A 24,550-nucleotide genomic window follows, 5' to 3' on the forward strand; every position below is an offset into this window, starting at 1 on the left:
TTCGTATTATGAAACCAATATATTCCAAGTTTCAAAGGTTTGACAAGTTCTGCAGAATATTTTTGCCAGTAGATGGAAACTCCACAATCTTCTGCCAAGTAGGACTGTCATTCACTGAGTAAACAAAAAATTTTAATTAACTGCTTTACGTTCATACATACCCAGCTAAGGAGTATTTTCACACGACGAGTATTTGTTCTACAGATTTACAATGTAAGTATCAGATTTTTAAATAATTATATAAAAACTATGTAATGATGTGTATTTAAATTTATAAAACTTTCTTCCAATGTTTTACATTACTAATGCCAAGAAAACTGATGTGAGATTTGTAAGCAGTATATAGGCAGAAGGTAAATGTGATCTGGAGATATCTAGGTGAAGAAGCAATCACTGGTAAAACGAAATTTGGAAACGTTTTCCAAGGACCATGTACAACTGAAACAGTAGAGAAAAATCAAAGTGATCATCTCCCCCAAGTCTTTACCTGGTCTGAGGTCGAATCCATTTCAAGGCATGTCGTGGTGGCACAGTAATGGTGGGATGATAAAATGTGCAGTCAGGTCTTGTACACTGAGTGTTAAATCTGCAGTGCTAAATACAAACAACAGTCTCAACATTTGCAAAGCTAATACAAATAAAAAGGCAATTTGAGAGAAACATTTAATGGGGCAAGAGATACAATCTAACAATATTTTAATACTGAAACCTTGACAAATGACCCCCCCCACCCCCTGACACAAAATTCCAATCACCCTAACATCCCTTCTATCCCTCATGCCCCGGACACCCTCATTTATGCCCAACTGCAGCTGGCGGGGAGTGACGGCCAGAGAGATCATTCACTCTGAGCAACTCAACAGGTGGGGAGACATCCATCTTTATAGCACACAGAAAATTAAAACCATCAGCACAAGTACAACTGGACTTCATCATCTGTTTCTGACATGAGGTGGGGGTAAAAAACCCCACCCACATGCTTAGGTGCAGAGAGGAATGGAAACTAAGCAAAGGGAAGCTTCACTCTGAGAGCCTAGAACATTAACCTCTGGTTCAGACCAAGAACCACAAGGTCTTAACAAAAACAAACTGGGGGGGGTGGGTAGGGGAAGACCATGGACACACAAGATAATCAATTTGCTAGTGCTCTTCCAGGCCTCAGAATTGAAAAGTTGTCACTAAATCATTTTTTGGAAAAATGAAAATTCTTACTTTTGGATGATAGAAGGGACACTCCATTTTCTTACAAGCAGGGAAATAACGGCACAGTTGACTACTAGAAGGTGAGGCTGGTGTTGCAACTGCTGACAAAAATAAGAGCAAAGATTGAACAAATTCGGCAAAATCATCTGTAATGCAATCTACTGATGTTTTTATGGACCCATTTTAAAAATGAGAGACATATATTCATTAGATAAAATATTTTAGAATGATACTGAATAGACACACCTACTCTTTAAAGACTGGTTAGGTTAACTGATTCTGGCATGATAATTTCTAAAACTATTCCTTTTTTCTTTTAAACTCAGTTGATGGGGCGCCTGGGTGGCTCAGTCGTTGGGCGTCTGCCTTCGGCCCAGGTCATGATCCCAAGGTCCTGGGATCCAGCCCCGCATCGGGCTCCCTGCTCCACGGGAAGCCTGCTTCTCCCTCTCCCACTCCCCCTGCTTGTGTTCCCTCTCTAGGCTGTGTCTTTCTCTGTCAAACGAAGAAATAAAATAAATAAAATAAAAAAACTCAGTTGATAATCACAAAATGTCATTTTCCATTTTTTACCTACTGTAGTAGTACACAGTGTCACTAACCTGGTTTTGGAGGCAGTACTGGAATTCTTCTACTCATATGAGTGAAGGGACAATCTGGTTTAGTACATTTTGCATCATATTTACAATTTGGATGAACAAACAAACATTTTTCAGCAAATTTACAATTGGGGAAGGCTCTATAAAATAAAAACATTATTCACATTTAATCTTCTCAATGCATTGTTTTTTGTTTTTTTTTTTGTAGAGAGGCTCATTCTATTCCATCACTACTTTTTTGAGAAACACAGAATAGAAAAAAGGGAAACTCAATTTTTTCTTAAACTAAGCTTTATGCCCAACGTGGGGCTTGAACTCACAACCCAGAAATCAAGAGTCGCATGTTCTACCAACTGAGCCAGACAGATGCCCCGGGAAACTCAATTTTTAAATGAGGCCATATCTGGGGCACCTGGGTGGCTAAGGCGGTTATTAAGCTTTTGCCTTTTGCTCAGGTCATGATCCCAGGGTCCTGGGATCGAGCCCCAAGTCAGGTGGGGAGTCTGCTTATCCCTCTCCCTCTGCCCTTCCCCGTTTGTGCTCTTTCTCAAATGAATACATTTTTTAAAAAATCTGAAAAAAAAAATGAGGCCAGATTTCAAAAAAGGACACAGTAGTCTATTCTGAAGCCTAAGGTAATAAGATTTTCAACTCAAGCCATGACCATGAGAGACAAAAGGATTTTTTGTGTTAAGAATCATACCTTATACCATTTCCTCTGTAAGATCTATGTTTGCAGTAATTTAGGAACTCAATATATTGAGCATAATATATGTGCAAGGCACCAATCCAAAAAGACTCATTGGTGTGGTCTCCCCCTCCATGTACATCCATATTATTCTCACATCCACATTTCTTAAGTCAAAACATGGAGATTCCACCTCTAGGACCAAAATATGTATTTTTTTTAAAATCTAAAAGCCACCTCTCAAAGATCATGCCATTGAACCAGCCAACTGGTAAGGAAAAATTACACCCAAGTCCAAAATGTTTTGTCACATTACCTGTAACTGTGTCCCCAATGCCTTAAAAGCTGTGGATATGTACATGAATATAATGCATTCAAACCAGGGCAGTTATATAACCATCTCCTTAAATGTACAGAAGCCTTCTCCCATCTCCCCACTCCCTCAAACACACACACATATATTACACAAGGATGCTATTCTGGGAGGGCAATGGTTAAGTGTCACTGCATTTATACGAGTCAAATTCATCCACAGAAACGAAAAACAAACAGAACCAGCTCTAAGATCTAGAAATTAACCTGCAGATCAGAATCAGCTTGCTGCTGCTACTCACTTGCAAGGTGAAACAGGATGATGGTAAGCACACTCATCCCCATTTTTACAGGCAGGCCAGTACTTGCAACGCTCCAAAAGTTTTTCTGGTTTCTGGACCACACTCAGTTCACTTATCTCAGCTAAAAAGGGGAAAAAGTTAAAAGTATCTCATTAATTATGATCAATTCAGTATATGGCACCTTTAATACATTTCCCTCAAAACCCAGTCTTAAAATCTTATGTTCTTCCATGTCTATGATCATACAAAATAAAGGAGTCCAATATTCTGGGTAACACAGGTAAGAGCCTGCTAAAAAAGGTCACCAGGAAGCACACTGCAGTTCTCACTGTGAAAAGCAAACCAGAGAGGGATGCTGCAACTAGAGCCAAAGCTCTCACCCCAAACCCCCTGCTCAATATTATTTCAGAGCTGAATTAAAATAGGAGGGGGGTGGGGAAGGATGTCCAAGTAGGGAGCCAATAAAATGAAATGAAAACTGCAAACACAAGGTGAAAAAGAATATGAACTGGGGCGCCTGGGTGGCTCAGTCAGTTAAGCATCCAACTTTGGCTCAGGTCATGAACTTGGGGTCCTGGGATCAAGCCTAGCAAGGAGTCGACTTGAGGATTCTCTCTCCCTCTCCGTCTGCCCCTTCCCGTCCTCATGCTCTCTCAAATAAATAAATCTTTAAAAAAACAACAACAAAGAATGTGAACAAATTCTCACGTTCAGACATTATGAGTGGTTCATACACAAAAGTGTTCCCACTCACTGAGGTATACACAGTTCTAAGTCCAGGTGATAAACTCACATCAATGTGAGGAAAAGTTTCTTGCTTAAAATGGGTCACAAATGTCATTACCTACAGGGGCCCGCTAGATCACCCAGCAGTGAGCCTGGCTGGATAGAAGATGATCGGTGGCAGACAGCCTTGGTGGGGAGGAAACAAAGGTGGGTAAGAGCAACCAGGAGAGCAAGTGCATGCACCATCCACAGGGCTCACTGCCTGCCTGCCGCTCCCTCTCGGGGTCGTGTCCAATGACGATGTCAATTACTAGGGCGTGGGAAAGTGGGCCTGTGCTTCCAGATTGTCTCCCGATTCAGAGAAAGCCAAAAACCTTTTTATATGACATACAAAGCTTAAATGCAGGCAACTAATGCCCATTTAAAATGTAAAAAGGCCAAAAATGCACACCCAAAGGCCGTAACGACCCGACAACTTCTGGACCAAAACACCCTAGCTTTAAAAAAAAAAAAAAAAAAGCATCATGGGTGTTACAAATTAGGGTTCACATTCGTAACTATAAAAGCAAACATCATTTCAGCCACATTGCTCTATTCCTCTTGCCTGAGATCAAGCAGTTCAAATTTGGCTCTGTAACTTAGCTGAGCCAGACACTTTGGACAAGTCTTACCTAGTACCTCAATTTCAGTTTCCTTATCTATGCAAAAAGAAAATGATGTCTTCCTTAGAGTTTTATGACTGAATGGAAACAAAAATACAAAGTAGGCGACCAATCAAAACCTAACAGTGCAGCAGCTGGTATTCTGAGAACTTACTGATCTAGTGACTCAACCTCAGTCTTCATTACAGGAGAACAAGGCACACAAATCCAGTCCTGGAGCCTAGACAGGAGTACCATGAAAGGGCTACTGTAACACTATGCTAGGGGCGCCTGGGCGGCTCAGTCGGTTAAGCGTCTGCCTTCGGCTCAGGTCATGATCCCAGGGTCCTGGGATCGGCCCCATATCAGGTTCCCTGCTTAGTGGGGAGTTTGCTTCTGCTTCTGCCCCTCCCCTCTGCTCATGCTAATAAATAAAATCTTTAAAAAAGCCACAAAAAACCCACAACTATGTCTGATATATAGTTTTCCACGCTACTTTTAAAACAGTAAAAGTCACTGTTTAGCTCCAGGATATAAAGGTATTCTTAGTCTCCAATAAAATCTTGCATGGCTGGAAAGAGCAGTTTTCTCCAATTTTAAGTGTGTCTAATATCCTGCCTGCAGGAAATGTGTCCTACCCTCCTCCTAAAGAACATACTTTAGACTATGGTATATACATGGGAACCCAGGCCAAATGAAAGAAGTTAACAGAATACCCAAGAACAGGTTGGCTGGAAAATGAAGTAGTTACTCATGGGCAATATTAGTTAAATACAAGGAAACACTATCTTTCTAATGGAAATGTTGGGTCATATATACAAGAGGTCTCAATTCTGGTTTTCCCCAACATTAACCTCATAAGCCATTAAAAATTTTCCTGTTTAAGATTAGGCAAATTCACTTTTTTTTTTAATGTTTTATTTATTTATTCATGAGAGTGAGAGAGAGAGAGAGAGACGCAGAGGCAGAGGGAGAAGCAGGCTCCCCGCCTAGCAGGGAGCCCGATGCGGGACTCGGTCCCAGGACCCTGGGATCATGACCTGAGCCGAAGGCAGACGCTTAACCACCTGAGCCACCCAGGCGCCCGCAAATTCACTTTTTATTGCAAGTTATAAAACCTGTGCTGCCATTCAAGGGGCGGGGGAGGGCGGGGAGTGCTGTTGACAGCACCCTTGAAACACTGGACAAAAAGCCAGCAAAAGCAATCACCAAGTTTCAAATTCCCTGCTTGGAGGGGAAGAGCAAGAAGGACCAGAGCCTCTCTGTGACTGTTATTCAGTCTCTTGGGCCTCACTTATGTTCCAACTATTACAAAGCTTCATCCTCGAGCAGCAGTGAAACAGTGAGAGTCCCAGATCAAAGCAACGGCACAGGAGGCTCGCCGCTCATCCCCCTGGCCTCCAGAAGGGCCACGGCACTTGTGAAACCGAGGCAAGAAGTCTAACGTGTTATTTAGAGGGGCGCTGCTAGGACGTATACACCAATAAAGCCTAACATGGACATCTACATTTAAACAAAATTAGACCCTAACTTTTTCTCTCATTTGAAACAAAATACACAGGTTCAGGAAATCTGTACGGCATCTCTATGGCAGTTCTTAACCACCTTTGTTACCATTTAAAATTTTTTCTTCCTTTTGATACAGTCAGACTTTCAATTCCCTCCACCACTCAAAACTAGGACATTATATTATTGACTGAGGCGAAAAAGCTTTCAATTCAACAGTGGTATCTCCTCACTCACTCATGATCTCCCTCTAAAAGCTATTATATTTTTAGCAACTGAAAAAGGTATTGAATACATCTTCATGTTTCTGCCAAGAGGATTAACTTGGAAAAGTATCGAAACCCATTACTGTTTTTTCTTTGCTTCGCTACTATTCACTTTTAAGCTTCAGTAATTGTCTCCCCTCCCAATAGAGGTGTTTCTAAACATCTTACAAGACAGAAGGAACACAACTACCATTCTCTTGTCACAAATGAAAACGTCCAGCAGTCTGTGCACCTGACACCGGGCCCAGGGAGAGAACAGCCAGTGATAACGATTCATCTGCCTAAAAGCAGGCTGTTATCTGAACAGAGTTCATCTCGTGTCTACTAAATACTTTGCTTCAATATTTATTAATTTAAACATAAGGCTTTGCTAAACTTCCCAGCAGTATCTTGATAAATTAGGTGAGAAACTCCTTTCAAGGGAATTTCACTGAGGTATAAATAGAATCAAAATCCAAATTCATTTTTCTGTCAAGTTAATTGTAAGAGACTATTATGTTACAACAAGGGGACAGTAACAAGTATAGTTTCTAAAGGAAAAAAGGAAACAAGGTAGCAAGAACGAAGGCTGATCCTTTCACAGGCATGGTTAAGAGGTACTCTGGCTCTCAGGGCTGAGCGCACGGCAGCCGGGGAGCAGTGCCCACTACGGATGGAACTCACTGTTTTGTCTGAGAGAAGAAAAGAGGCGGCTACTGAATTACGATTAAGAGCAAGGCCTCCAACCAATATTCATTCCAGGTAGAGAGGCCGGTCCCAGGTTTCCTGCACAATGACAGCACCCTGGAAAGGGAAAATCTGAGCTCTCAACACACCATTTGAAAAGCTACCATTTGGGTCATCGAGCTGCCTGCTCATCAACTGCAAGTGCTGTGGGTGGAGGAGACCTCTGAGTCCCTTGTTTGAGGCTGCAGTTTGGTTTACAGGTTTCACTCCTTCAAAGCACATGTCCTCCTCTTGATCTGACATGTATCCTGGGGGGCTGGGGACACCATCCAGCGTCACTATAAACTTGGGACTTGCAGGTTTATCTGGTTGTACAAGATCTCTGCCAGACAGATAGAAAATACCATAGAATTAGGGAAACAAACACAAAACGCTGAGCCTCCTACAGTGCTCTTCAGCAGAACTATCGCTCCCTTACTTGGTGGTGGTCTCTTCAGTAGGAAAAAAACCAAACAAACTCAGGAGGACTTGCAGGTACGGCCCTGGTGGCTTCCGCCACGACACCATGGCCACGGCCAGTTGCTGTGGCGGCATGGCCAGCGACCCTCCAGGCTGCACTAAGGACAATCTCCCCTCCACCCTGAACATCATCGTCCATTCGATCTTCACAGGGTCACATGGAGATAAACTGAAAAATCAGCATCTATGCTCAGAACACGTGGCCAGCAGCTCTATATTTACACTGATTTTATTATCTGTGTGTTACTTTATAGAATATTTAGTCCATTTTCTAAGGGAGGAATCACCCCAATCTGATCTAACTGCAGAGATCTCCTGATTTTGATCACCTGGCTTTTAAATTTCATTTCCTGGATGCGCTTAAAGGAAAGAATCTTATTTACAGAGCTAAATCATACATGGACTTATTTGTAGGTTAACAGATTTCTGAACAAGAAAGATGAACTGTAATTTCTGAAAACTGAATTTGGCTTACTATTTATTCATGGCCTGCCGACTGACTCAATAAAAGCACTCTACACTGGGGGCTGGGATGGGGAAGAGGGAAGCTGGGAACTCACATTAACCTGCACTATCTAATCAACACAAAAAAGCTACACAAGAAAAAGAAACCATCTACCGTGTCTGCATAAGGTGTCCTGAAAGTACCCGAAGGGTATCTGCAGTCTTCATCCCCGACTCTTGGTTTGGTGCCACTACTACTTCCTCAGACAGCTTTGGCTTCTTCAGAATAAATGATCTCGTGTCTGCATGGACCATGGATTCCATGTCATAGTAATCTGAGCCAAAGAAATTGGCCATAAATGTTTACTTTTGAATATACCTTGCATTCCCAACATCACACACGTGAGAAGAATGTCAATCTTTTATATATTTGTAATTTTTTCAAAGGAAAATCACAACGGTTCTACCCAGGAATAGCACTGCAATTCTGTGCCAAACACCTTTTCAAGGAAGTATTCCTTTCCTCGTAACAGCCCATGACCTAGGGCTTCTAATCAACACTCCCTGCCTACGGTACAGAAAGGTTCTTATGTGAAGCATCTAGTGGGATATGAACAATACAAACTTACTCTAAGTACAATAATATCTTCTAAAATTATAAAGAAAAATCCTCATATTCCCTCAAACTATGATATGAAGGCTGCTTAAAAATTTTTCTAAAATGTTTTGTTCATTTCGCACAGTACCACTGAGAGAGAACACGCCCTGATGAAAAGAATTCACCTGGCATAATTTCTGCCTGGTTGTACCAAGAAGACTATATTGGAAAGGAATTTTAAGATGAATGGGCATTTAAAAAAAAAATACAGCAAAGAAAACACTGACCATCAGTGCAAATAACCACAGCTCATGCCATCTATAATATGCTTCTTAACCCTGACTACTTCATAAAATATGCCAAGAGCCCAGAGTGGAGATGGTTGACCTACTGCTATGCCATCAACTGACAGAAGTTAATGAGTTGCACTTCTCTTAAGGTTAATAGGCAAATAAGAGACCAATATCTACAGGATGTCCATTCATGTTCATTCAACTGAACAAACCAAAAACCTGAGAACTGAACACTGTACTAGGTACACAAAGAAGAAAAAATAGATGTACACACAATTGCAGAACAGCATACCCTAAAAGCTAATCCTAAAGGAGTAAGAACCAAGTTTTGGTAGAATACAGGAAACCTACTCGAGCTAGGAAATCCAGACAAAGCCTACAGACGATGGACATTTGAAGCAGATGTTAAAGGAAATGAGCAGGCTAACCAGGGTGGGGAGCAAGGAGCTGGACAATAAACAGAGCATGGCAGGCAGAGGAAACCGCACGGAAGAAGGCAGAGGCTTTCATGAGACACAAGGAATCTAAGACCTGCTGAGAAACGTGGTGTGGATGGAGGGCTGTGTGCAGGGAGAGCTGAGTGGCAGGGAAGGCTGACGCATAAAGGATCTTGTATGTGTCAATGAGTTTGGATTCTGATCTAGAAGTCATCAAGAATCAAGAGAGGTTTCTAAGGAGGGAAATGATATGATCAAACTGGTTTTTGGAAGAACAGGTAGTATGGAAGGAAGTCCTAGAGCTCAGTGACTAGGCTGTTGCCCAGGAGACACAGTGAAGCTCCAAATTAAAAGATTCTCAATCTTTGTCCTATTTGAGCCCACACATGAAGGAGAGAAGACACACTGCACACACCTCAGCAGCCCTGGCACCTCACAGTAGCTGCATGTTCAACTCCCATCCTGGGAACGAAGCAGAGCTGCCTTCCCCAACGAGGGCCGGAGAGGGTAAAGAGGCAGATGGAGGACAGCGGAAGGAGAAACTGGATCCAGGAAACAGAGGACAGGAGAAAGAGCAGACTGAAAAGGGGGCAGGATAAATTTCAACTTTAGATTTATTTAGTTTGAAGTCTTTGTGGGGCTCTCAGACATTTAGAAGTTGAAATAAGAGGCGAGAGAAATAAGAGAAGCAGCATTCCAACTGAAGGTCAAAGCAGCATTGAATCAAAGCACACACATTCAGCGCTGCCGTCTCTCATGGGGAGCCTGAGCAGGAGACTTCCCTCCTCCATTACAGGAGACCAACAGGCAACTCGCTGTTCTTCAGTGACTCACTGAGGGCTCCCAGCTAGCAAAGGTAGAGTCTAGAACTTAGTCCAAGGCTGCTGCCCTTTTTCTCACGACCCAGCCCTTTCCGAGGCAAAGCAGTTCTACCAGTTTGCATCTTGGGAGAATATAAAAAGAGATGAAAATAATGCTAAGGGCAGGACACAGGATAAAATGAACATTTCGAGGGGTAGTACGGGAGGAGAGGAGGTGATAAAGGAGAATGACATGGAATTAGTAGAAGAACAGAGATCGTGAAGTCCTGGAAGCCAAACAAAGACTTAAGAAAACATGGGAACGACGTGTCACATACTACAGAGTTTAGAAAAGTGAGCACTGAACACAGAGCTTTTCATTCCACATAAGCCACTAGTCACTTCTACAAGGTTCACGGTATCACCTGGGTCAAAGAGGAGCACACAGATGCGAGAGTTAATGACATCTTCTGGGTACAGACTACCGGCTGAACCCATGCATTTGGTTTCCTCCTAAAACCCCACTAAAATGTCAACAAAGGTTAATTCATTGAAACATAAACTCACAAAGAAAACAACTGTAAAAGGAGACATCCACATTTTGAAAGTGAAAAACTAAGATCTTCAAAAGCTGAGTCTTAAGCCAATAATGAAACAATTCAATGTGGATCCCAAGATTCTCCAAAGGCTGGGTAACTGGCAGCACAGGGGACCTTGGGAAGAGGTGGAAGACAAGGCCAATACAGGTGTGTTCAAGGTCCAGTCCAGAAGCAGTTATGTCTTCCTAAACTAGGAATTTGTTTTCTTCATTTCTGATCCCTATCACACCTGTTCCCCTACCTCTATATTCAAGTTTTTTGGAATAGCTGGAGACATGCTTTCCCAATGGTCAATATTGGAGTGGCCTATAAATGAAGCATCACCACTTTGACAGATTAGTGCTGCAAAAAAATAAGCTAAATGTATACTATTAAAATTTTTAAAAGCATTTAGATTTCCTGATAACCCTTGACCATTTTCTCCTTTGGAGAAGAGGGAAGCTTAAGACTCTTGGAAAGGTCAAAACAGAGAGTCTCTGGACCAAGGGATGCCAGCCACATTGAAAGAAGTACCATTCTGAAAACTGGGAGGGGATGTTAAGCAAGCATCACATAGTAATTAAAGTTGAGGTGCCTCCCCCAGCCCTTTTTCCTCACTTAGCTCCCAGAACACTTGACAGCCAATCCACTACTTTGAAAGATCTTTCTTTGGAGAAGCTAACCAGTCCAAGAGGAAAAGCCTAAAGACGGTGACCTCACGGTGCCCCTAAATTAGAGAGACAAATGACTCTCCACTGCAGGATCTATATTCAGATGTGAAGTCACAAGCCCTCCACCCTGACTAATGAACCCAGAATGCCAATCAGCTTTTTGAGTGTCCCACTCATAAATATAAGACAACCAAGGATCCCCAGACATCTGAGGAAAACCTGTCACAAAAGATAGCAATTGAAACAAACAACTTGGAAAAAATAAGACCAAGAAGGGAGGGGAAAAAATACCCAAAACTATCTTTAATATCCTCAGATATTAGATGTAGATATTAGAAATAACAGAGAGTAACAGAGAGTGTTGCATACATGAAACAAAGTCAGTATGTGAAAAATAAATAAAAGGAATATGCAGAAACAAGAGGGCTCTCAGGAATAAAAACCATGACAGGAGGTAAGCAAAGAATGTAGTCAATCATAAGCCTCAGAGAACTAGATGCTTCAAACTGTACGTGCACCATGGGGAAAAAAAGAAACATTAAAGGAAACAAAAAAGAATGTGCAAGTGCCAATGAAGTGGATACAACATACACAGAGCTTAGCTGCCAGACATTTTGAAAGAAAATACCCTTATGTGGAAAGCAGGATGGAATGTGGAGAGATGACAGGGCAAAATCAAGAATGGAGAGTATCTAAACACTTAGACAAGACAGAAAGGAGAAGCCAGGAGAGAGGCAGAGACTAAAACTACAGGAATGTGGGGGCACTCCAGTGTTCATCAACCAGGGAGGATCTGGCTTCTGGGTGGAAGGCAACCCTGAGAGAGGACAAGTTCCTCTTTCTGAGACAGAGCTAGATGGGGTAAGAGAATATACCTATTGACTGTGGAGGCCTGACCAAAGGGGAAGAAGAGCCACGGGGAGGGGTCAAGGCAACAGAGATTCCAACAATGGGCAGGTGTAGGGGAAATAGAAGGAAACAGAAAAAAGGAGGTTTCTGAACTGAAGATTGCAGGCGTCGAATGGCTCCCTTCATGTAGGCAGCATTTCCTGGGGACTGTACATGCATGTGGCAGGGGCTGGGCACTGGAGAATGCAGAGATAAACAAGGCACTTGGCCCTGTCCTGAGGTAGCCCCTGGCTTACGTGTCTATGCTGGGGAGGGGTGGGGAAGGGGTACAGGCAAAAAATTAAGCTACGGGGACTCTAAGAACAACAAGTTCTCGGTGTGGCCCTGGTGAGGAGATTCTAAAGAGAAATAAAAGTGAGGATAAGGTTGAACAGGCTACAGGACAGTAAAGCAGCTCAGGACATTGGAAAAGTAGGGTAGAAAGGAGAGCAGGGTAAGGATTTGAGTTGTCCCTAGAGGGGAGTGACAGCCAGAAGATTCCAGGGACTCAGGTGAAACGGCACCAAAGCAAGAAAGTTTTTGAATGAGACGAAAAATACAAACACCATAAAAACATGAAGAAAATGCAGATCTTGTCTCCTGGCCCTAAAATATTTTCACAATCTAAATATAGCATCTTAGGGCAGGATCTAAGATATACAAGATACATTAAATGAGGTGCAAGAAATGGAAATAGCAACTGAAAAATGCTAAATTACAATGAAAATTTAAGATTATTACCAACCTTGACCGATCTGTAGAGTTTCTGCCATTACTGGGTCAATTTGCAGTCGGGATAACAACTGCCTCTGCTGAGTTCCTAGAATAACAAATTTTAAAACTTTACTAAGCTTAAAAAACAAACAATACCAGCATGTATGTTTCCCAGAAATGAAGCCTGAAATAATCTTCCTGGGTTTTTAACTGGAAGTCTTAAAAATAATTGATTAACTTCAACACTGCAGTTTAATAATACTTACAGACCAAAGGTCTGAAGACAAAAATCTGTACTCCGAGTTAAACCAAAAACGGCATTGTAGGACATTTCCTAGTTCTCCCTTTGTCTGGAAGCCAGTTTTCTTGGACTGGAGGTAAAGCCTGGGAATAAAGGTAAAGGCTGGAAAAACCAGGAGGAGGTGCTGTGTGGACCCAGAGCTTGAGCCATAACTGACAGGCAACAGCCAAGTGCAAGATCAAAATAAGAAACCTCTCCCTCCATGACCTGGGCTCTCACCATTACAACTCACGCCACACCCCTAGAATTGTAAAACAAAACACAGCAGAGTTATCTGATCAGAGAATTCCCAAAAGACAAACTGTAAGCTTAGACTGATACAAAGAAAACAATGAACAATTATGACATTCAAGAGATCTGGAGTCCAGATCCTACATCAGCATGAAAACAATCCTCTGGGTGGCTCAGTCAGTTAAGCATCTGCCTTCGGCTCAGGTCATAATCCCAGGGTCTTGGGATCGAGCCCCGCATTGGGCTCCCTGCTCAGAAGGAAGCCTGCTTCTCCCTCTCCCCTGCTGCTCCTTCTGCCTGTGCTCTATCACTCTCTGTCAAATAAATAAATAAAATCTTTTTTTAAAAAATTATCTGAATCTCCTATAAGAAAAGATACTCAGCTAGAGTATTTATGATTTCTTTAAAAAGTTCTTAATTTCCTCAGTTACACTGCAAAATAAAACAAAGCAGTGACAAAGAACGGATTTTCTCCACCTTCAATTTGAAGACTGGGAGGATGTCATACTTCTCCAAACCTCCCCCTCCACAGTGCTTAGGCGATAGTAAGTACTCACTTGCAGATTTATTTCTTTTAAGATTTTATTTATTTGAGAGAGAGGGAGAGAGAGAGAGAGAACACAAGCAGGGAGAAGGGGCAAAGGGAGACGAAGGAGACTCCCCGCTGAGCAGGGAACCCGATGTGGGACTGATCCCAGGATTCTGGGATCATGACCTGAGCTGAAGGCAGACGCTTAATCAACGGAGCCACCCAGGCGCCCCTCACTTGCAGATTTAAAACAAGTGTTATCGGGCGCCTGGGTGGCTCCATTGGTTAAGCGACTGCCTTCGGCTCAGGTCATGATCCTGGAGTCCTGGGATCGAGTCCCACATCGGGCTCCCTGCTCAGCGGGGGGTCTGCTTCTCCCTCTGATCCTCTTCCCTCTCATGCTGTGTCTCATTCTCTCTCTCTCAAATAAATAATCTTAAAAAAAAAAAAAAGACCACATTTCATTAAAAAAAAACAAGTGTTATCAAAAACAAAATTAAGTGTTATCAACAATGCATTAAAATAATTATTCACCATAATCAAGTGGCATTTATTCCAAGGATATAATGATGGTTCAATATCCGCAAATCAATCAACATGGCACACCAAATTAACAAAATAAAAAGCAAAGAATCATGATTCTCTCGATACATGCAGAAAAAGCGTTTGACAAAATTCAACATCCATTTATGATAAAAACTCTCAACAAAGTGGGTTTAGAGGGAACATACCACAACATAATAAAGGCCATATATAACAAACCCACAGCTAACATCATACTCATAACATCATAAGATCAAAACAAGACAAGGATGTTCACTCTCGCCACCTTTATTCAATATAGTACTGGATGTCCTAGCCACAGCAATCAGACAAGAAATAAAAGGCATCCAAATTGGAAAGAAAATTAAGAAATAGGAAGAAAAAAAAAAACCAAACAGATGACATATTATATACACAAAACCCTAAAGACCCCACCAAAAAACTATTAGAAGAAATGAATTCAGTCAAGTTTCAGGACACATAATTAAGATACAGAAATCTATTACGTTTCTATACACTAATAACAAAGCAGCAGAAAGAGGAATTAAGAAAACAATCCCACGGATAGCTACACCAAAAAGAACAAAATATCTAGAAATACATTTAACCAAGGAGGTGAAAGACCTGTACTCTGAAAACTATCAGATAAAAGAAACTGAAGAGGACACAAATAAATGGAAAGATACAACATGCTCATGGACTGGAAGAAATAATATTGTTAAAATGTGCATATTTACCAATTAACCTATGATTAAAAAGGCAAGAGGGGCGCCTGGCTGGCTAAGTAGGAGGAGCACACAACTCTTGATCTCCAGGTTGTGGATTCAAGCCCCATGTTGGGTGTAAGGTCTACTTAAAAAAATAAAAACTTTAAAAAAAAATGGCAAGGGGCACTTGGGTGGCTCAGTCGTTAAGCGTCTGCCTTCGGCTCAGGTCATGATCCCAGGGTGCTGGGATCGAGCCCTGCGTCAGGCTCTCTGCTCCTTGGGAAGCCTGCTTCTCCCTCCCCCACCCCCCTGCTTGTGTTCCCTCTCTCTCTGTCTCTGTCAAAATGAATAAAATCTTAAAGAATACAATGGCAAGAATCTACAGCAGGGGAGAGTCTCTTCAATAAATGGTGCTGAGAATATGGACAGCTACATGAGAGAAAAAATTAAATTGGACCACTTTCTCATACCATATGCAAAAATGAACTCAATTAAATGTAAAGTGTAAGACCTGAAATCATAAAACTCCTCAACAGAAATATAGGCAGTAAATTCTTGGCTATCCCTCTCAGCAACATTTCTTTGGATTTGTCTCTGTAGGCAAAAGCAACAAAAGGAAAGCAACTGGGTCTACGTCAAACTAAAAAATCTTTTGCACAGTGAAGGAAACCATCAATAAAATAAAAAGGCAACTTAGTGAATGGAGATATTTCCAAATGATATACCCAGTAAGGGATTAATATCCAAAATATAAAAAGAACTCATAAAACACCAAAAACCCCCCAATCTGATTAAAAAATGGGTGGGGGGGGCGCCTGGGTGGCTCAGTTGGTTAAGTGTCTGACTTTGGCTCAGGACAAGCTCTTCTTCAGGACAAGCGCTTCTTCAGGCTCTGCACTCAGCAGGGAGTCTGCTGATCCCTCCCCCTCCTCCATCTTGTGCCAGGCACACACTCTCTCAAAGAGAGAAAATCTTTAAAAAAAAAAAAACAAGGCAGAGGACCTGAATACACATTTTTAAGATTTTATTTGAGAGAGAGCGAGCGAGCAAGAGAGAGCACACATGCGCAAGCAGGGGCAATAACAGAGGAGGAGAAGCACTGGAGCAGGGGCAGGAGGAGGAAAGCATCTCAAGCAGACTCCATGCTGAGCACAGAGCCTGACTTGGTGCTTGACCCTAGGACCCTGAGATTGTGACCTGAGCCAAAACCAAGAGTCGGACACTTAATGAGTCACCCAAGTGCACCACTGACTTTTTTTTAAAGAAGACACTGAGATGGCTAACACATGAAAAAATGTTCAATATTCATCAAAAAATGCAAATTAACGGTCCTGGGTGGCTCAGTCAATTAAGTAAGTCCTGATAACAAAGCAGCTCAGGTCATGATCTTGGGAGTCCTGGGATTGAGCCCTAGATAAGGCTTCCTGCTCAACAGGAAGGCTCCCTTCCCCCTCTAGCTCTCCCCCAACTTGTGCTTGCTCTCTCTAATAAGTACAGAAAATATTTTTCAAAATGCAAATTAAAACCAAAATGAGATATCACTTCACACCTGTCAGAAGGGCTAGTATCCAAAAGGCAAAAAATAACAAGTCTTGGCAAGGATGTGGAGAAAACGGAACCCTCATGCACTGTTGGTGGGAATGTAAGTTGGTGCAGCCACTGTGGAAAACAGTAAGGAGGTTCCTAAAAAAATTAAAAATAGAAATACTGGATCCTATGGTATTCAATAATTCCACTTCTGGGTATTTGCTCCAAGAAAATGAAAATACTAATTTGCAAAGATATATGCACCCTTATGTTTACTATGGTATTATTTACAATAACCAAGATACGGACGCAATCTCAGTGTGCATTGACAGATGAATGGATAAAGATATGATACACACACATATATATACACCTACATATACACACACACAGGAGTATTACTCAGCCATAAAAAAGAATGAAATCGTGCCATTTGCAACAACACAGATAGACTTAGAGGCAGGGTACTATGCTACCGTGAAAAAAGAGAAAATCAAACACCCTGTTACTTCCACTTCTATGTTCAATCTAAAAAACAATACAAATGAACAAACACAAGACAGAAACAGACTCATAAATACAGAGAACTAGTGGCTGCAGCAGAGAGAAGCAAATAGGTAAAGAGGATTAAGAGGAACAAACTTCCAGTTATAGTCAGAGATGTAAAGTACAGCATGGGTAATACAGTCAATGATATTTTAATAACTTTGTATGGTGACAAATAGTTAACTATACTTAATTGTGGTAAGAATTTCATAATGTATATATAAATGTCAAATCACTATGCACACCTGAAACTAATATAATGTAGTACTGTCACCTACACTTCAATTAAAAATAAATAAAAATTTAAAAAGTAGGGATGCCTCAGCACAGTCGGTCCAACTCTTGGTTTCGGCTCAAGTATTATCTCGGGTTCATGAGCTCAAGCCCCACATCAGGCTCTGCACTCAGCACAGAGTCTGCTTGGAATTCTCTCTCCCTCTCCTCGTGCTCTCTCGCTCTCTAAAATAAATAAATCTTTACAAAAATTTTATTTTTGTTAAAGATTTTATTTATTTATTTGACAGAGAGAGACACAGTGAGAGGGAACACAAGCAGGGGGAGTGGTAGAGTGAGAAGCAGGCTTCCTGCCGAGCAGGTAGCCCAATGCGGGGCTTGATCCCAGGACCCCGGGACCATGACCTGAGCCGAAGGCCGATGCTTAACGACTGAGCCACCCAGGCGCCCCTAAAAAAATTTTTAAAAAGTGGTAAAGTGTAGAAAGGGATGTGATTGATAGGGTTCTAAATACTGAAATATAAGTAGGATGCCTGAATATTAATTTTTAGTATACTTATTACTAACAGTTTCGTAAGGACAGCCTTTGCTCACTCAGTACATTAGTTGGCAAGCAATTGCCATGTTTCATTAAAAGGGGTTTTTCAATTTTCTTTTATTTTAAAGATTTTATTAAGTAATCTCTACACTCAATGTGGGGCTCGAACATATGACCCCAAGATCTAGAGTCACATGCTCCACCAACTGAGCCAAGCAAGGTGTCCAGCGTTTTTCAATTTTAAACGCTCAATTCAAAATTCTATCAGCTATTTTCTTCTAAAATGTAAGATATATCACTCTTAAGTGGTGTGTCAAAAAAAGTTAATTCCTTCCAAAATTATCATGGTAAAAAAACACAGTAAATCCCAATGAGCTGACCTGAAATGCAGAGGTCATTTGGTCAAGTTGTACTCCTGTAAGACAGCTTGGGTAACTGATACATATTATGGTTACTGGAAGAAGCTCTTTCAATTCTAATACTACAACAGGTCTCTTTAACACAATGAATAATGAAAGAATTACACATTTTAAAATAATTTCACGAGACAGAACACGAAAGAGGACCATTCTCTCCCATTTCAAGTTTTGTTTCTCTATGCTCACCTCTCCCTTCAAAACATTTTATAGAGATCCACTAAAGAGAATTCTGGTAACTTCTAGGCTTCTAAGTTAACCATATGGACTCCAGTTTTGTCATTAAAGATCCATGAGAAACTCAAGTTTTTTGACTTGCTGCTTCCATATGAGAACTAATCAAGTTACATAAAAAGACACAGATCCAAGGGTGAGTTATGTAGAAGATATCCAATACTAAACATTTACCTTTCTCAATGTTTCTAAGGAAGCCAATTATTTTTACATCAGTAGTCCTTGACTGTGATTCAAAATCTACTTCCTCTTGAAGATCTTCAAACTGTTTATTGCACTCAGATGTTGATGTTGAACATTCATTCATTTTAACCTCCAAAGATGAAATTTTTGCTTCATTCTGTGACACTCTAACATTTAGATCAAAAAGATTTGCTTCCACGGTCAAAATTGCTGCTTTCATTCCCTTAATTTCATTGATATCAGTTGATATTTTCCTTAAAAGATGGGAAATATTGTCTAGCTCATTCAGTGAACAAGAAGAACTTGTTACAGAACCTAAGTCAATTGGCCCAGGTGAGAAGAAAATCGGTAAAGATGGTGATGGAAACCTTGAAGACATTTTCATAAAATTCTCTCTCCCTCTTAAAATTTGGTAATTTTTCCTTCACAGCCCATTAAATTGTTTCATCAAAAATAAAAACAGAGATTAAGGCTGCTACTTTAAAAAGTATTAAGAGTGAATACCATTTTAAAACCTACAACTAAAAAGACAAGATTGTACATTTCTGGAGTCAGAACTCAAAGTAAATTTGAAAATGCTAAACAAACCAGACCAATGTTCTCTTTGCACCAACTAAGAAGCCTTAATTAATATGAAGCCCCCTATATCCTGTAAGTCCTACTTAAAGCTCCTCTCCAAACAATGAACCCTATTATTGCTTAAGAAATAATTCTGGCTTCTGATTGGCTGAAAGCAGACATGTGACAAAGAATTTCCTATTATTTACCTCATATGACAAGGAGCACTGAAGATCTGAAGTAAAAATCAGTATAATGACATTAAGTCCCTTATACCTGGATATGATATGAATTTAATGGACTACTGTCCATCTATTAAACCATAATTTTCGGGCTTCAAATTATTTTTAAATTTTTTTATCTAGTATCCTGAGTTTCATTTACCCTTGAAAATAGTATAGGGTGATATTTGGCACTTTCTTTTTAGGGGGAGGGTAGGGAAGATAATCGGACCCACAATCACAGACAAATCTCCTTTAAAATATATATGGAAATAATGCAGTTCAGCTGCATGGATATGGTATGGTAGGAATTTACAGATAGAGAAATGAGGAATTGGCCTCGGGTCAATGATAGACTATTATTAGATAAGTGATTTTCTCCCACTGTGTGGGTTACCTTTTAATTTTCAGAGTATCCTTTGAAACACCAAATTTTTAATTTAGATAATGTCCAATTTATCTTTTTCTTTGGTTGCTTGTGCTTTTGGTGTCGTATCTGAGAAACCATTGCCTAATCCAAACTCATTTAGGTTTACGCCTATTTTTTCCCTAAGAGTTTTATGAAATTAGCTCTTACATGTAGCCCTTTTTGAGTTAATTTATGTAAGGTAGGGTCCAACTTCATTCTTTGCATGTGGATATCCAGCTGTCCAGTACTATTTGTTGAAAAGATTATTTATTCCCCACTGAACTGTCTTGACATCCTTACTGAAAACCAACTTATCATAAATGTATTGTCTTATTTCCAGATACTCAATTTCATTTTACAGATCTGTCTGTATATCCTTATGTTAGTGCCAGTGAGTTACTATAGCTCTGTAGTAAGTTTTGCAATTAGAAAATGTAAGTACTCTAACTTTATTTTCCAGTAATTTTGGCTATTCTAGGTCCTTTTCATTTCCATATGAATCTTAGGGTCAGCTTGCCAATTTCTGCAAAAAAGCCTGCAGGATTTCAACATAGATTGAGTTGAATTCATAAATGAATTTGGAGAGGATCACCATCTTAACAATATTAAAGTCTTCCAATCCATGAACATGAAAGATCTCTTTCTATGGCTTTAATTTAAGAAAGGTCTTTTTTACTTTGGTTTACTAGCCAAGCAACAAATAAGTTGCAAAATATAAGGATGTAAGATGGTGGACATGACCCCCAACAGTCCCTAAAAGGATTCTTACAATGAATTGTAGCCTTTGGGTTCCCAGTTAAACAGATGTTTACAGTAACAGAAGAAAGTGCTGAAATTTATTTAAGAATCTTTATTCATTTCTCCACTGTATCTGTAAATTTAATCTAATTTTTAAAATCTTTAGATAGAAAATAATTTTCAAAATTTACAAGGTTTTGGATTCATATAGAATTAAGAGCCCTAGCTGGGACAGATGATATCTACAGCATAAAGCATGAGAAGCAGCAGCACATCCTCAGCCAAACGCCCCCTGAAAACCAGCTGCTTCACTAGAGGGCAGCAAACAACACATCAAAGAGAAAAGCAGGAAAGAGGTCTAACCAAAGATGAGTATAACAAAGTGCCTAAAAAAAAACTCATTTGAGGCCTCTGTTATCACACCCACTGTGCCCAACCCAACTTTAGAATGCAAAATAAGTTCCCTCCATGGATTCCAATGGAAATATCTCAGCAGAAGACAATTACATATTTTAAGGAAACTGGAGTACAAAAAGGTTAAGGTCACCCAGTAAGTGGCATAGCCTGGATTAACACCTAAGCAGTCTGACTCCTTCAGTCCATACTCATAATCACGCCATTATACTTTTCCCCATAACATATTAAGTGAAATAAAACATGTCACAGAGAAATTCATGTGATGCGATTCCTATTTTATATAGACATATATGGTATGTGCATATAAATATAATGTAATTCTACTTTACACAGAAAGGATGTACACGTACACACATATGAAAAAAATGCCAAGGAGACTACAGATATACACCAAACTGTTTTTGTTTTAAAGATTTTATTTATTTATTTGAGAGACAGAGAAAGAGCACAAGTAGGCAGAGCGGCAGGCAGAGGGAGAGGGAGAAGCAGGCTCCCCACTGAGCAGAGAGCCCAATGTGGGGATTGATCCCAGGACTCTGGGATCATGACCTGAGCCGAAGGCAGACGTTTAACCCACTGAGCCACCCAGGCGCCCCTACACCAAACTGTTTTAAGTATAGCGCTTATCTCTGAGGAAGGCAATGGGCAGAACAAAAGGGAGATTTTCATTTTGTCTGAATACAAAAAATCCTCTCTTTATTAAGACTCCTTCACAAAGGGCTTCCAGTCCAACAGGACACACTGAGCATATGCATTTATAGCTGCTGCTTCTGCAGAGTTCTTAAAAATGAAGTAAAGAACTTAAAAAGGACAATCTCCTAACACATACAACAGGGACTCCAAACTGGGTCTCTAACATTATCCACTGAGGGACAGGAAGAAAATAACCAGAAATTTTATATTAGAAATACTTATATCTCTATCCTCCTTAGAGTCCTATTTTTACACATTCTAACATACATACCAATAATAGTGTGGATATATTTAAGTCAAATACATACAGAGTGTAGTAGCAAAAAATGATTCCAGTACACAAAAAATCATATAAGGAGATCACTGATTTAGAAGTGTAGATTAGGAAGGGCATCACAGCAGATGAGTTTTCCATAACCTCTAGAAAACAGAAAATATATGGACAAATACTGACTGCGAGGCAGAGCAGAAAAGCCAAAATGAGACCCTAGGAAAGCTGCAAGTGAGATGCAAGGCAGAGTGACATATTCGTTAAGCCAAAAGGATTTAGGGATGCCTGGGTGGCTCAGTTCGTTAGGCATCTGCCTTCTGCTCAGGTCATGATCCCAGGGTCCTGGGATCGAGCCCCATGTCAGGCTCCCTGCTCAGTGAAGAGTCTGCTTCTCCCTCTCCTTCTGCTCCTCCTTCTCGCTTGTGTTCTCTCTCTCTCAAATAAATAATAAAATCTTAAAAAAAAAAAAAAAAGACAAAAGGATTTAATGAGCTCCTACTATGTCAGGCACCATTTTGGGCACTCAATCACAGCAATGAATAACCAAAAATCCCTGGTCAGAGAACTTATATTCTGGTGGGAGGGGAAGGAGATGGGAGCTCAAAAAAAAAAAAAAAAACCAAAATATATGTAAAACAGAACATGTTTTGTGTTGATGACCCGAGTCTGGATAAAAATATCTAAACTATGAAAACATAAAATATGTATTAGATGATAAGAAGTGCTATGAAAAAAATAAAGCTTTAGAAAAGTGGGTTAAGGAGTGGAGGGGGCTAGGGAGGGCTTCACAGAGATGACTTTTGAGTGAGTTATGTGTACATACGGAAAAAAATATACCAGGGAAAGGCTGAAAGCATCTCAGACATGCTCTTCTTTGAATGCTCTGAAAGAGAAACACAGCAAGTATGCCTAGGAGATATCAAGGAGAAGGGAAGTGGAGGGAGGCAAAAGGTAATAATAGGTGAAAGATCAGGGAGGAATCTTACTTTTACTTGGAGTGTAAAATGGAGAGCCACCAATGGGTTCTGAGAAGGGGAGTATAGCATGATCTCACTTACAGTTTAAAAGGATCACTTGCTACTGTGTGGAACAGACTGTAGGAGGGCAAGTGTGAAAGCAGACAGACCAGTAAGGACACTCTTCCAATAATCAAGGCAAGTCGTGGATGATGGCTTAAATTAGGATGCTAGAGGCAGAGGTGATAAGGAATAGTGAACAGGATTTGCTAACGGTGGAAGGTAAAAGGAGAGAGAGAGGAAAGAAAAGAGAGAGGCAAGGAAGAATGGCCCTAAGTTTGAAAAAAAGAACAGGTTTAGGTTTCTGGCCTGATCAACTGGAAAAGTGGTGCTGTGCCATTAACTAAAATGAGTAAGGCTGCAGGAAAAACAGACTGGAAGAAAAGATTGTTAGTAGTTAGGCTTCAGATAAGTTTACTTATTACATATCCAAGAAGAAATGTAGAATAAGCAGTTGGGAGAATTCAGATGCAAAGTCTTGGCTGGAGATACACACTTCAGAGTTGACAACGTGGATATATAACCTGGATGAAAGGAATAAAGGGCCATCCAACTGTGAGAAGTGAGGAGCAAAGAAGACTACAAAGGATGTGCAACAGAAAACAAGGGTTTGCAAATAAGACAGCCATGCATTTTTTAAAAATTCAAACGTTCTGGGGTGCCTGCCCGACTCAGTAAGTAGAGTGTAAGACTCCTGATCGCAGGGTCATGAGTTCATGAGTTCAAGGCCCATTTTGGGCATGAAGCCTTCTTAAAAAAAAAATTTTTTTTAATGTTTTAAAAAGAAGGAACTCAGCAAATTATCTGGGGAGAATCTAGATAGCTACTGGGAATGTAACCACCTCCACAAAGCTCCTCTATAATTTCAAGGCCAACTGCAGCTCCTCGTCTGCCTAATTTAAAACAAAACCTGCAAAAAATTAAAAAAAAAAACAACAAAACCTGCGCACAGCAAAGCTCAGCCCACATAATTCTAGGTAAGCCTCTTTACTGCCTTTTCTTAAACTAGGAACCCACGTGCCTACACACATTTTTGAAAAGAGCCTGCAAATAAAAGGGAAAAACAAAAAACCAAACACTGACTCTGGAGAAAACCATCAATTAGGGTACAAAATACAATTCTTTAAAAAGAAAAAAAACAACCCTGTACTTAGGTTCTTTGGACAAATTTGAAATAATACTGTATCCACAAATCAAGATACATAAATAGAGCAAGAAAAAGCTTGAGGAAATTTTAAAATACACTTGCCTTAAAAAACAAACAAAAACAGGGGGACTAAAGATAATAAAGTCAATAAAATATCCCAAAGTAGAATAAGATCAAGACAAAAATGACGAGAAAATCAAAGCAGGAAGCATCCAACTAACAGAATTTCCAAAAGAGAAA

General features: G+C 40.4%; 1 protein-coding gene across 6 annotated transcripts in view; it reads right to left on the reverse strand.

The window, feature by feature from the left end:
• The window catches only part of ZC3H14 (zinc finger CCCH-type containing 14), a 48,053-nt gene continuing 23,503 nt past the window's right edge, over window positions 1-24,550 (reverse strand). Inside the window, exons 10-17 of one of the 6 annotated variants that reach the window (XM_006742200.3) lie at window positions 12,883-12,957; window positions 8,048-8,207; window positions 7,074-7,291; window positions 3,105-3,225; window positions 1,806-1,942; window positions 1,213-1,301; window positions 488-594; window positions 1-114 (exon numbers count right to left, since the gene is read on the reverse strand). In XM_006742200.3, coding sequence (XP_006742263.1) covers window positions 108-114; window positions 488-594; window positions 1,213-1,301; window positions 1,806-1,942; window positions 3,105-3,225; window positions 7,074-7,291; window positions 8,048-8,207; window positions 12,883-12,957 — 914 coding nt within the window. In that variant the 3' untranslated portion in view covers window positions 1-107. Of the gene's footprint in view, window positions 115-487; window positions 595-1,212; window positions 1,305-1,805; window positions 1,943-3,104; window positions 3,226-7,058; window positions 7,292-8,047; window positions 8,208-12,882; window positions 12,958-24,550 lie in introns of all 6 variants that reach the window. The other 5 variants (XM_031037824.2, XM_031037823.2, XM_006742199.3 and 2 more) reach the window with 5 other exon arrangements.

Source organism: Leptonychotes weddellii, chromosome 9 (assembly GCF_054177405.1).
Source record: "Leptonychotes weddellii isolate Sample4059 chromosome 9, ASM5417740v2, whole genome shotgun sequence".
NCBI classification, from domain to species: domain Eukaryota; kingdom Metazoa; phylum Chordata; class Mammalia; order Carnivora; family Phocidae; genus Leptonychotes; species Leptonychotes weddellii.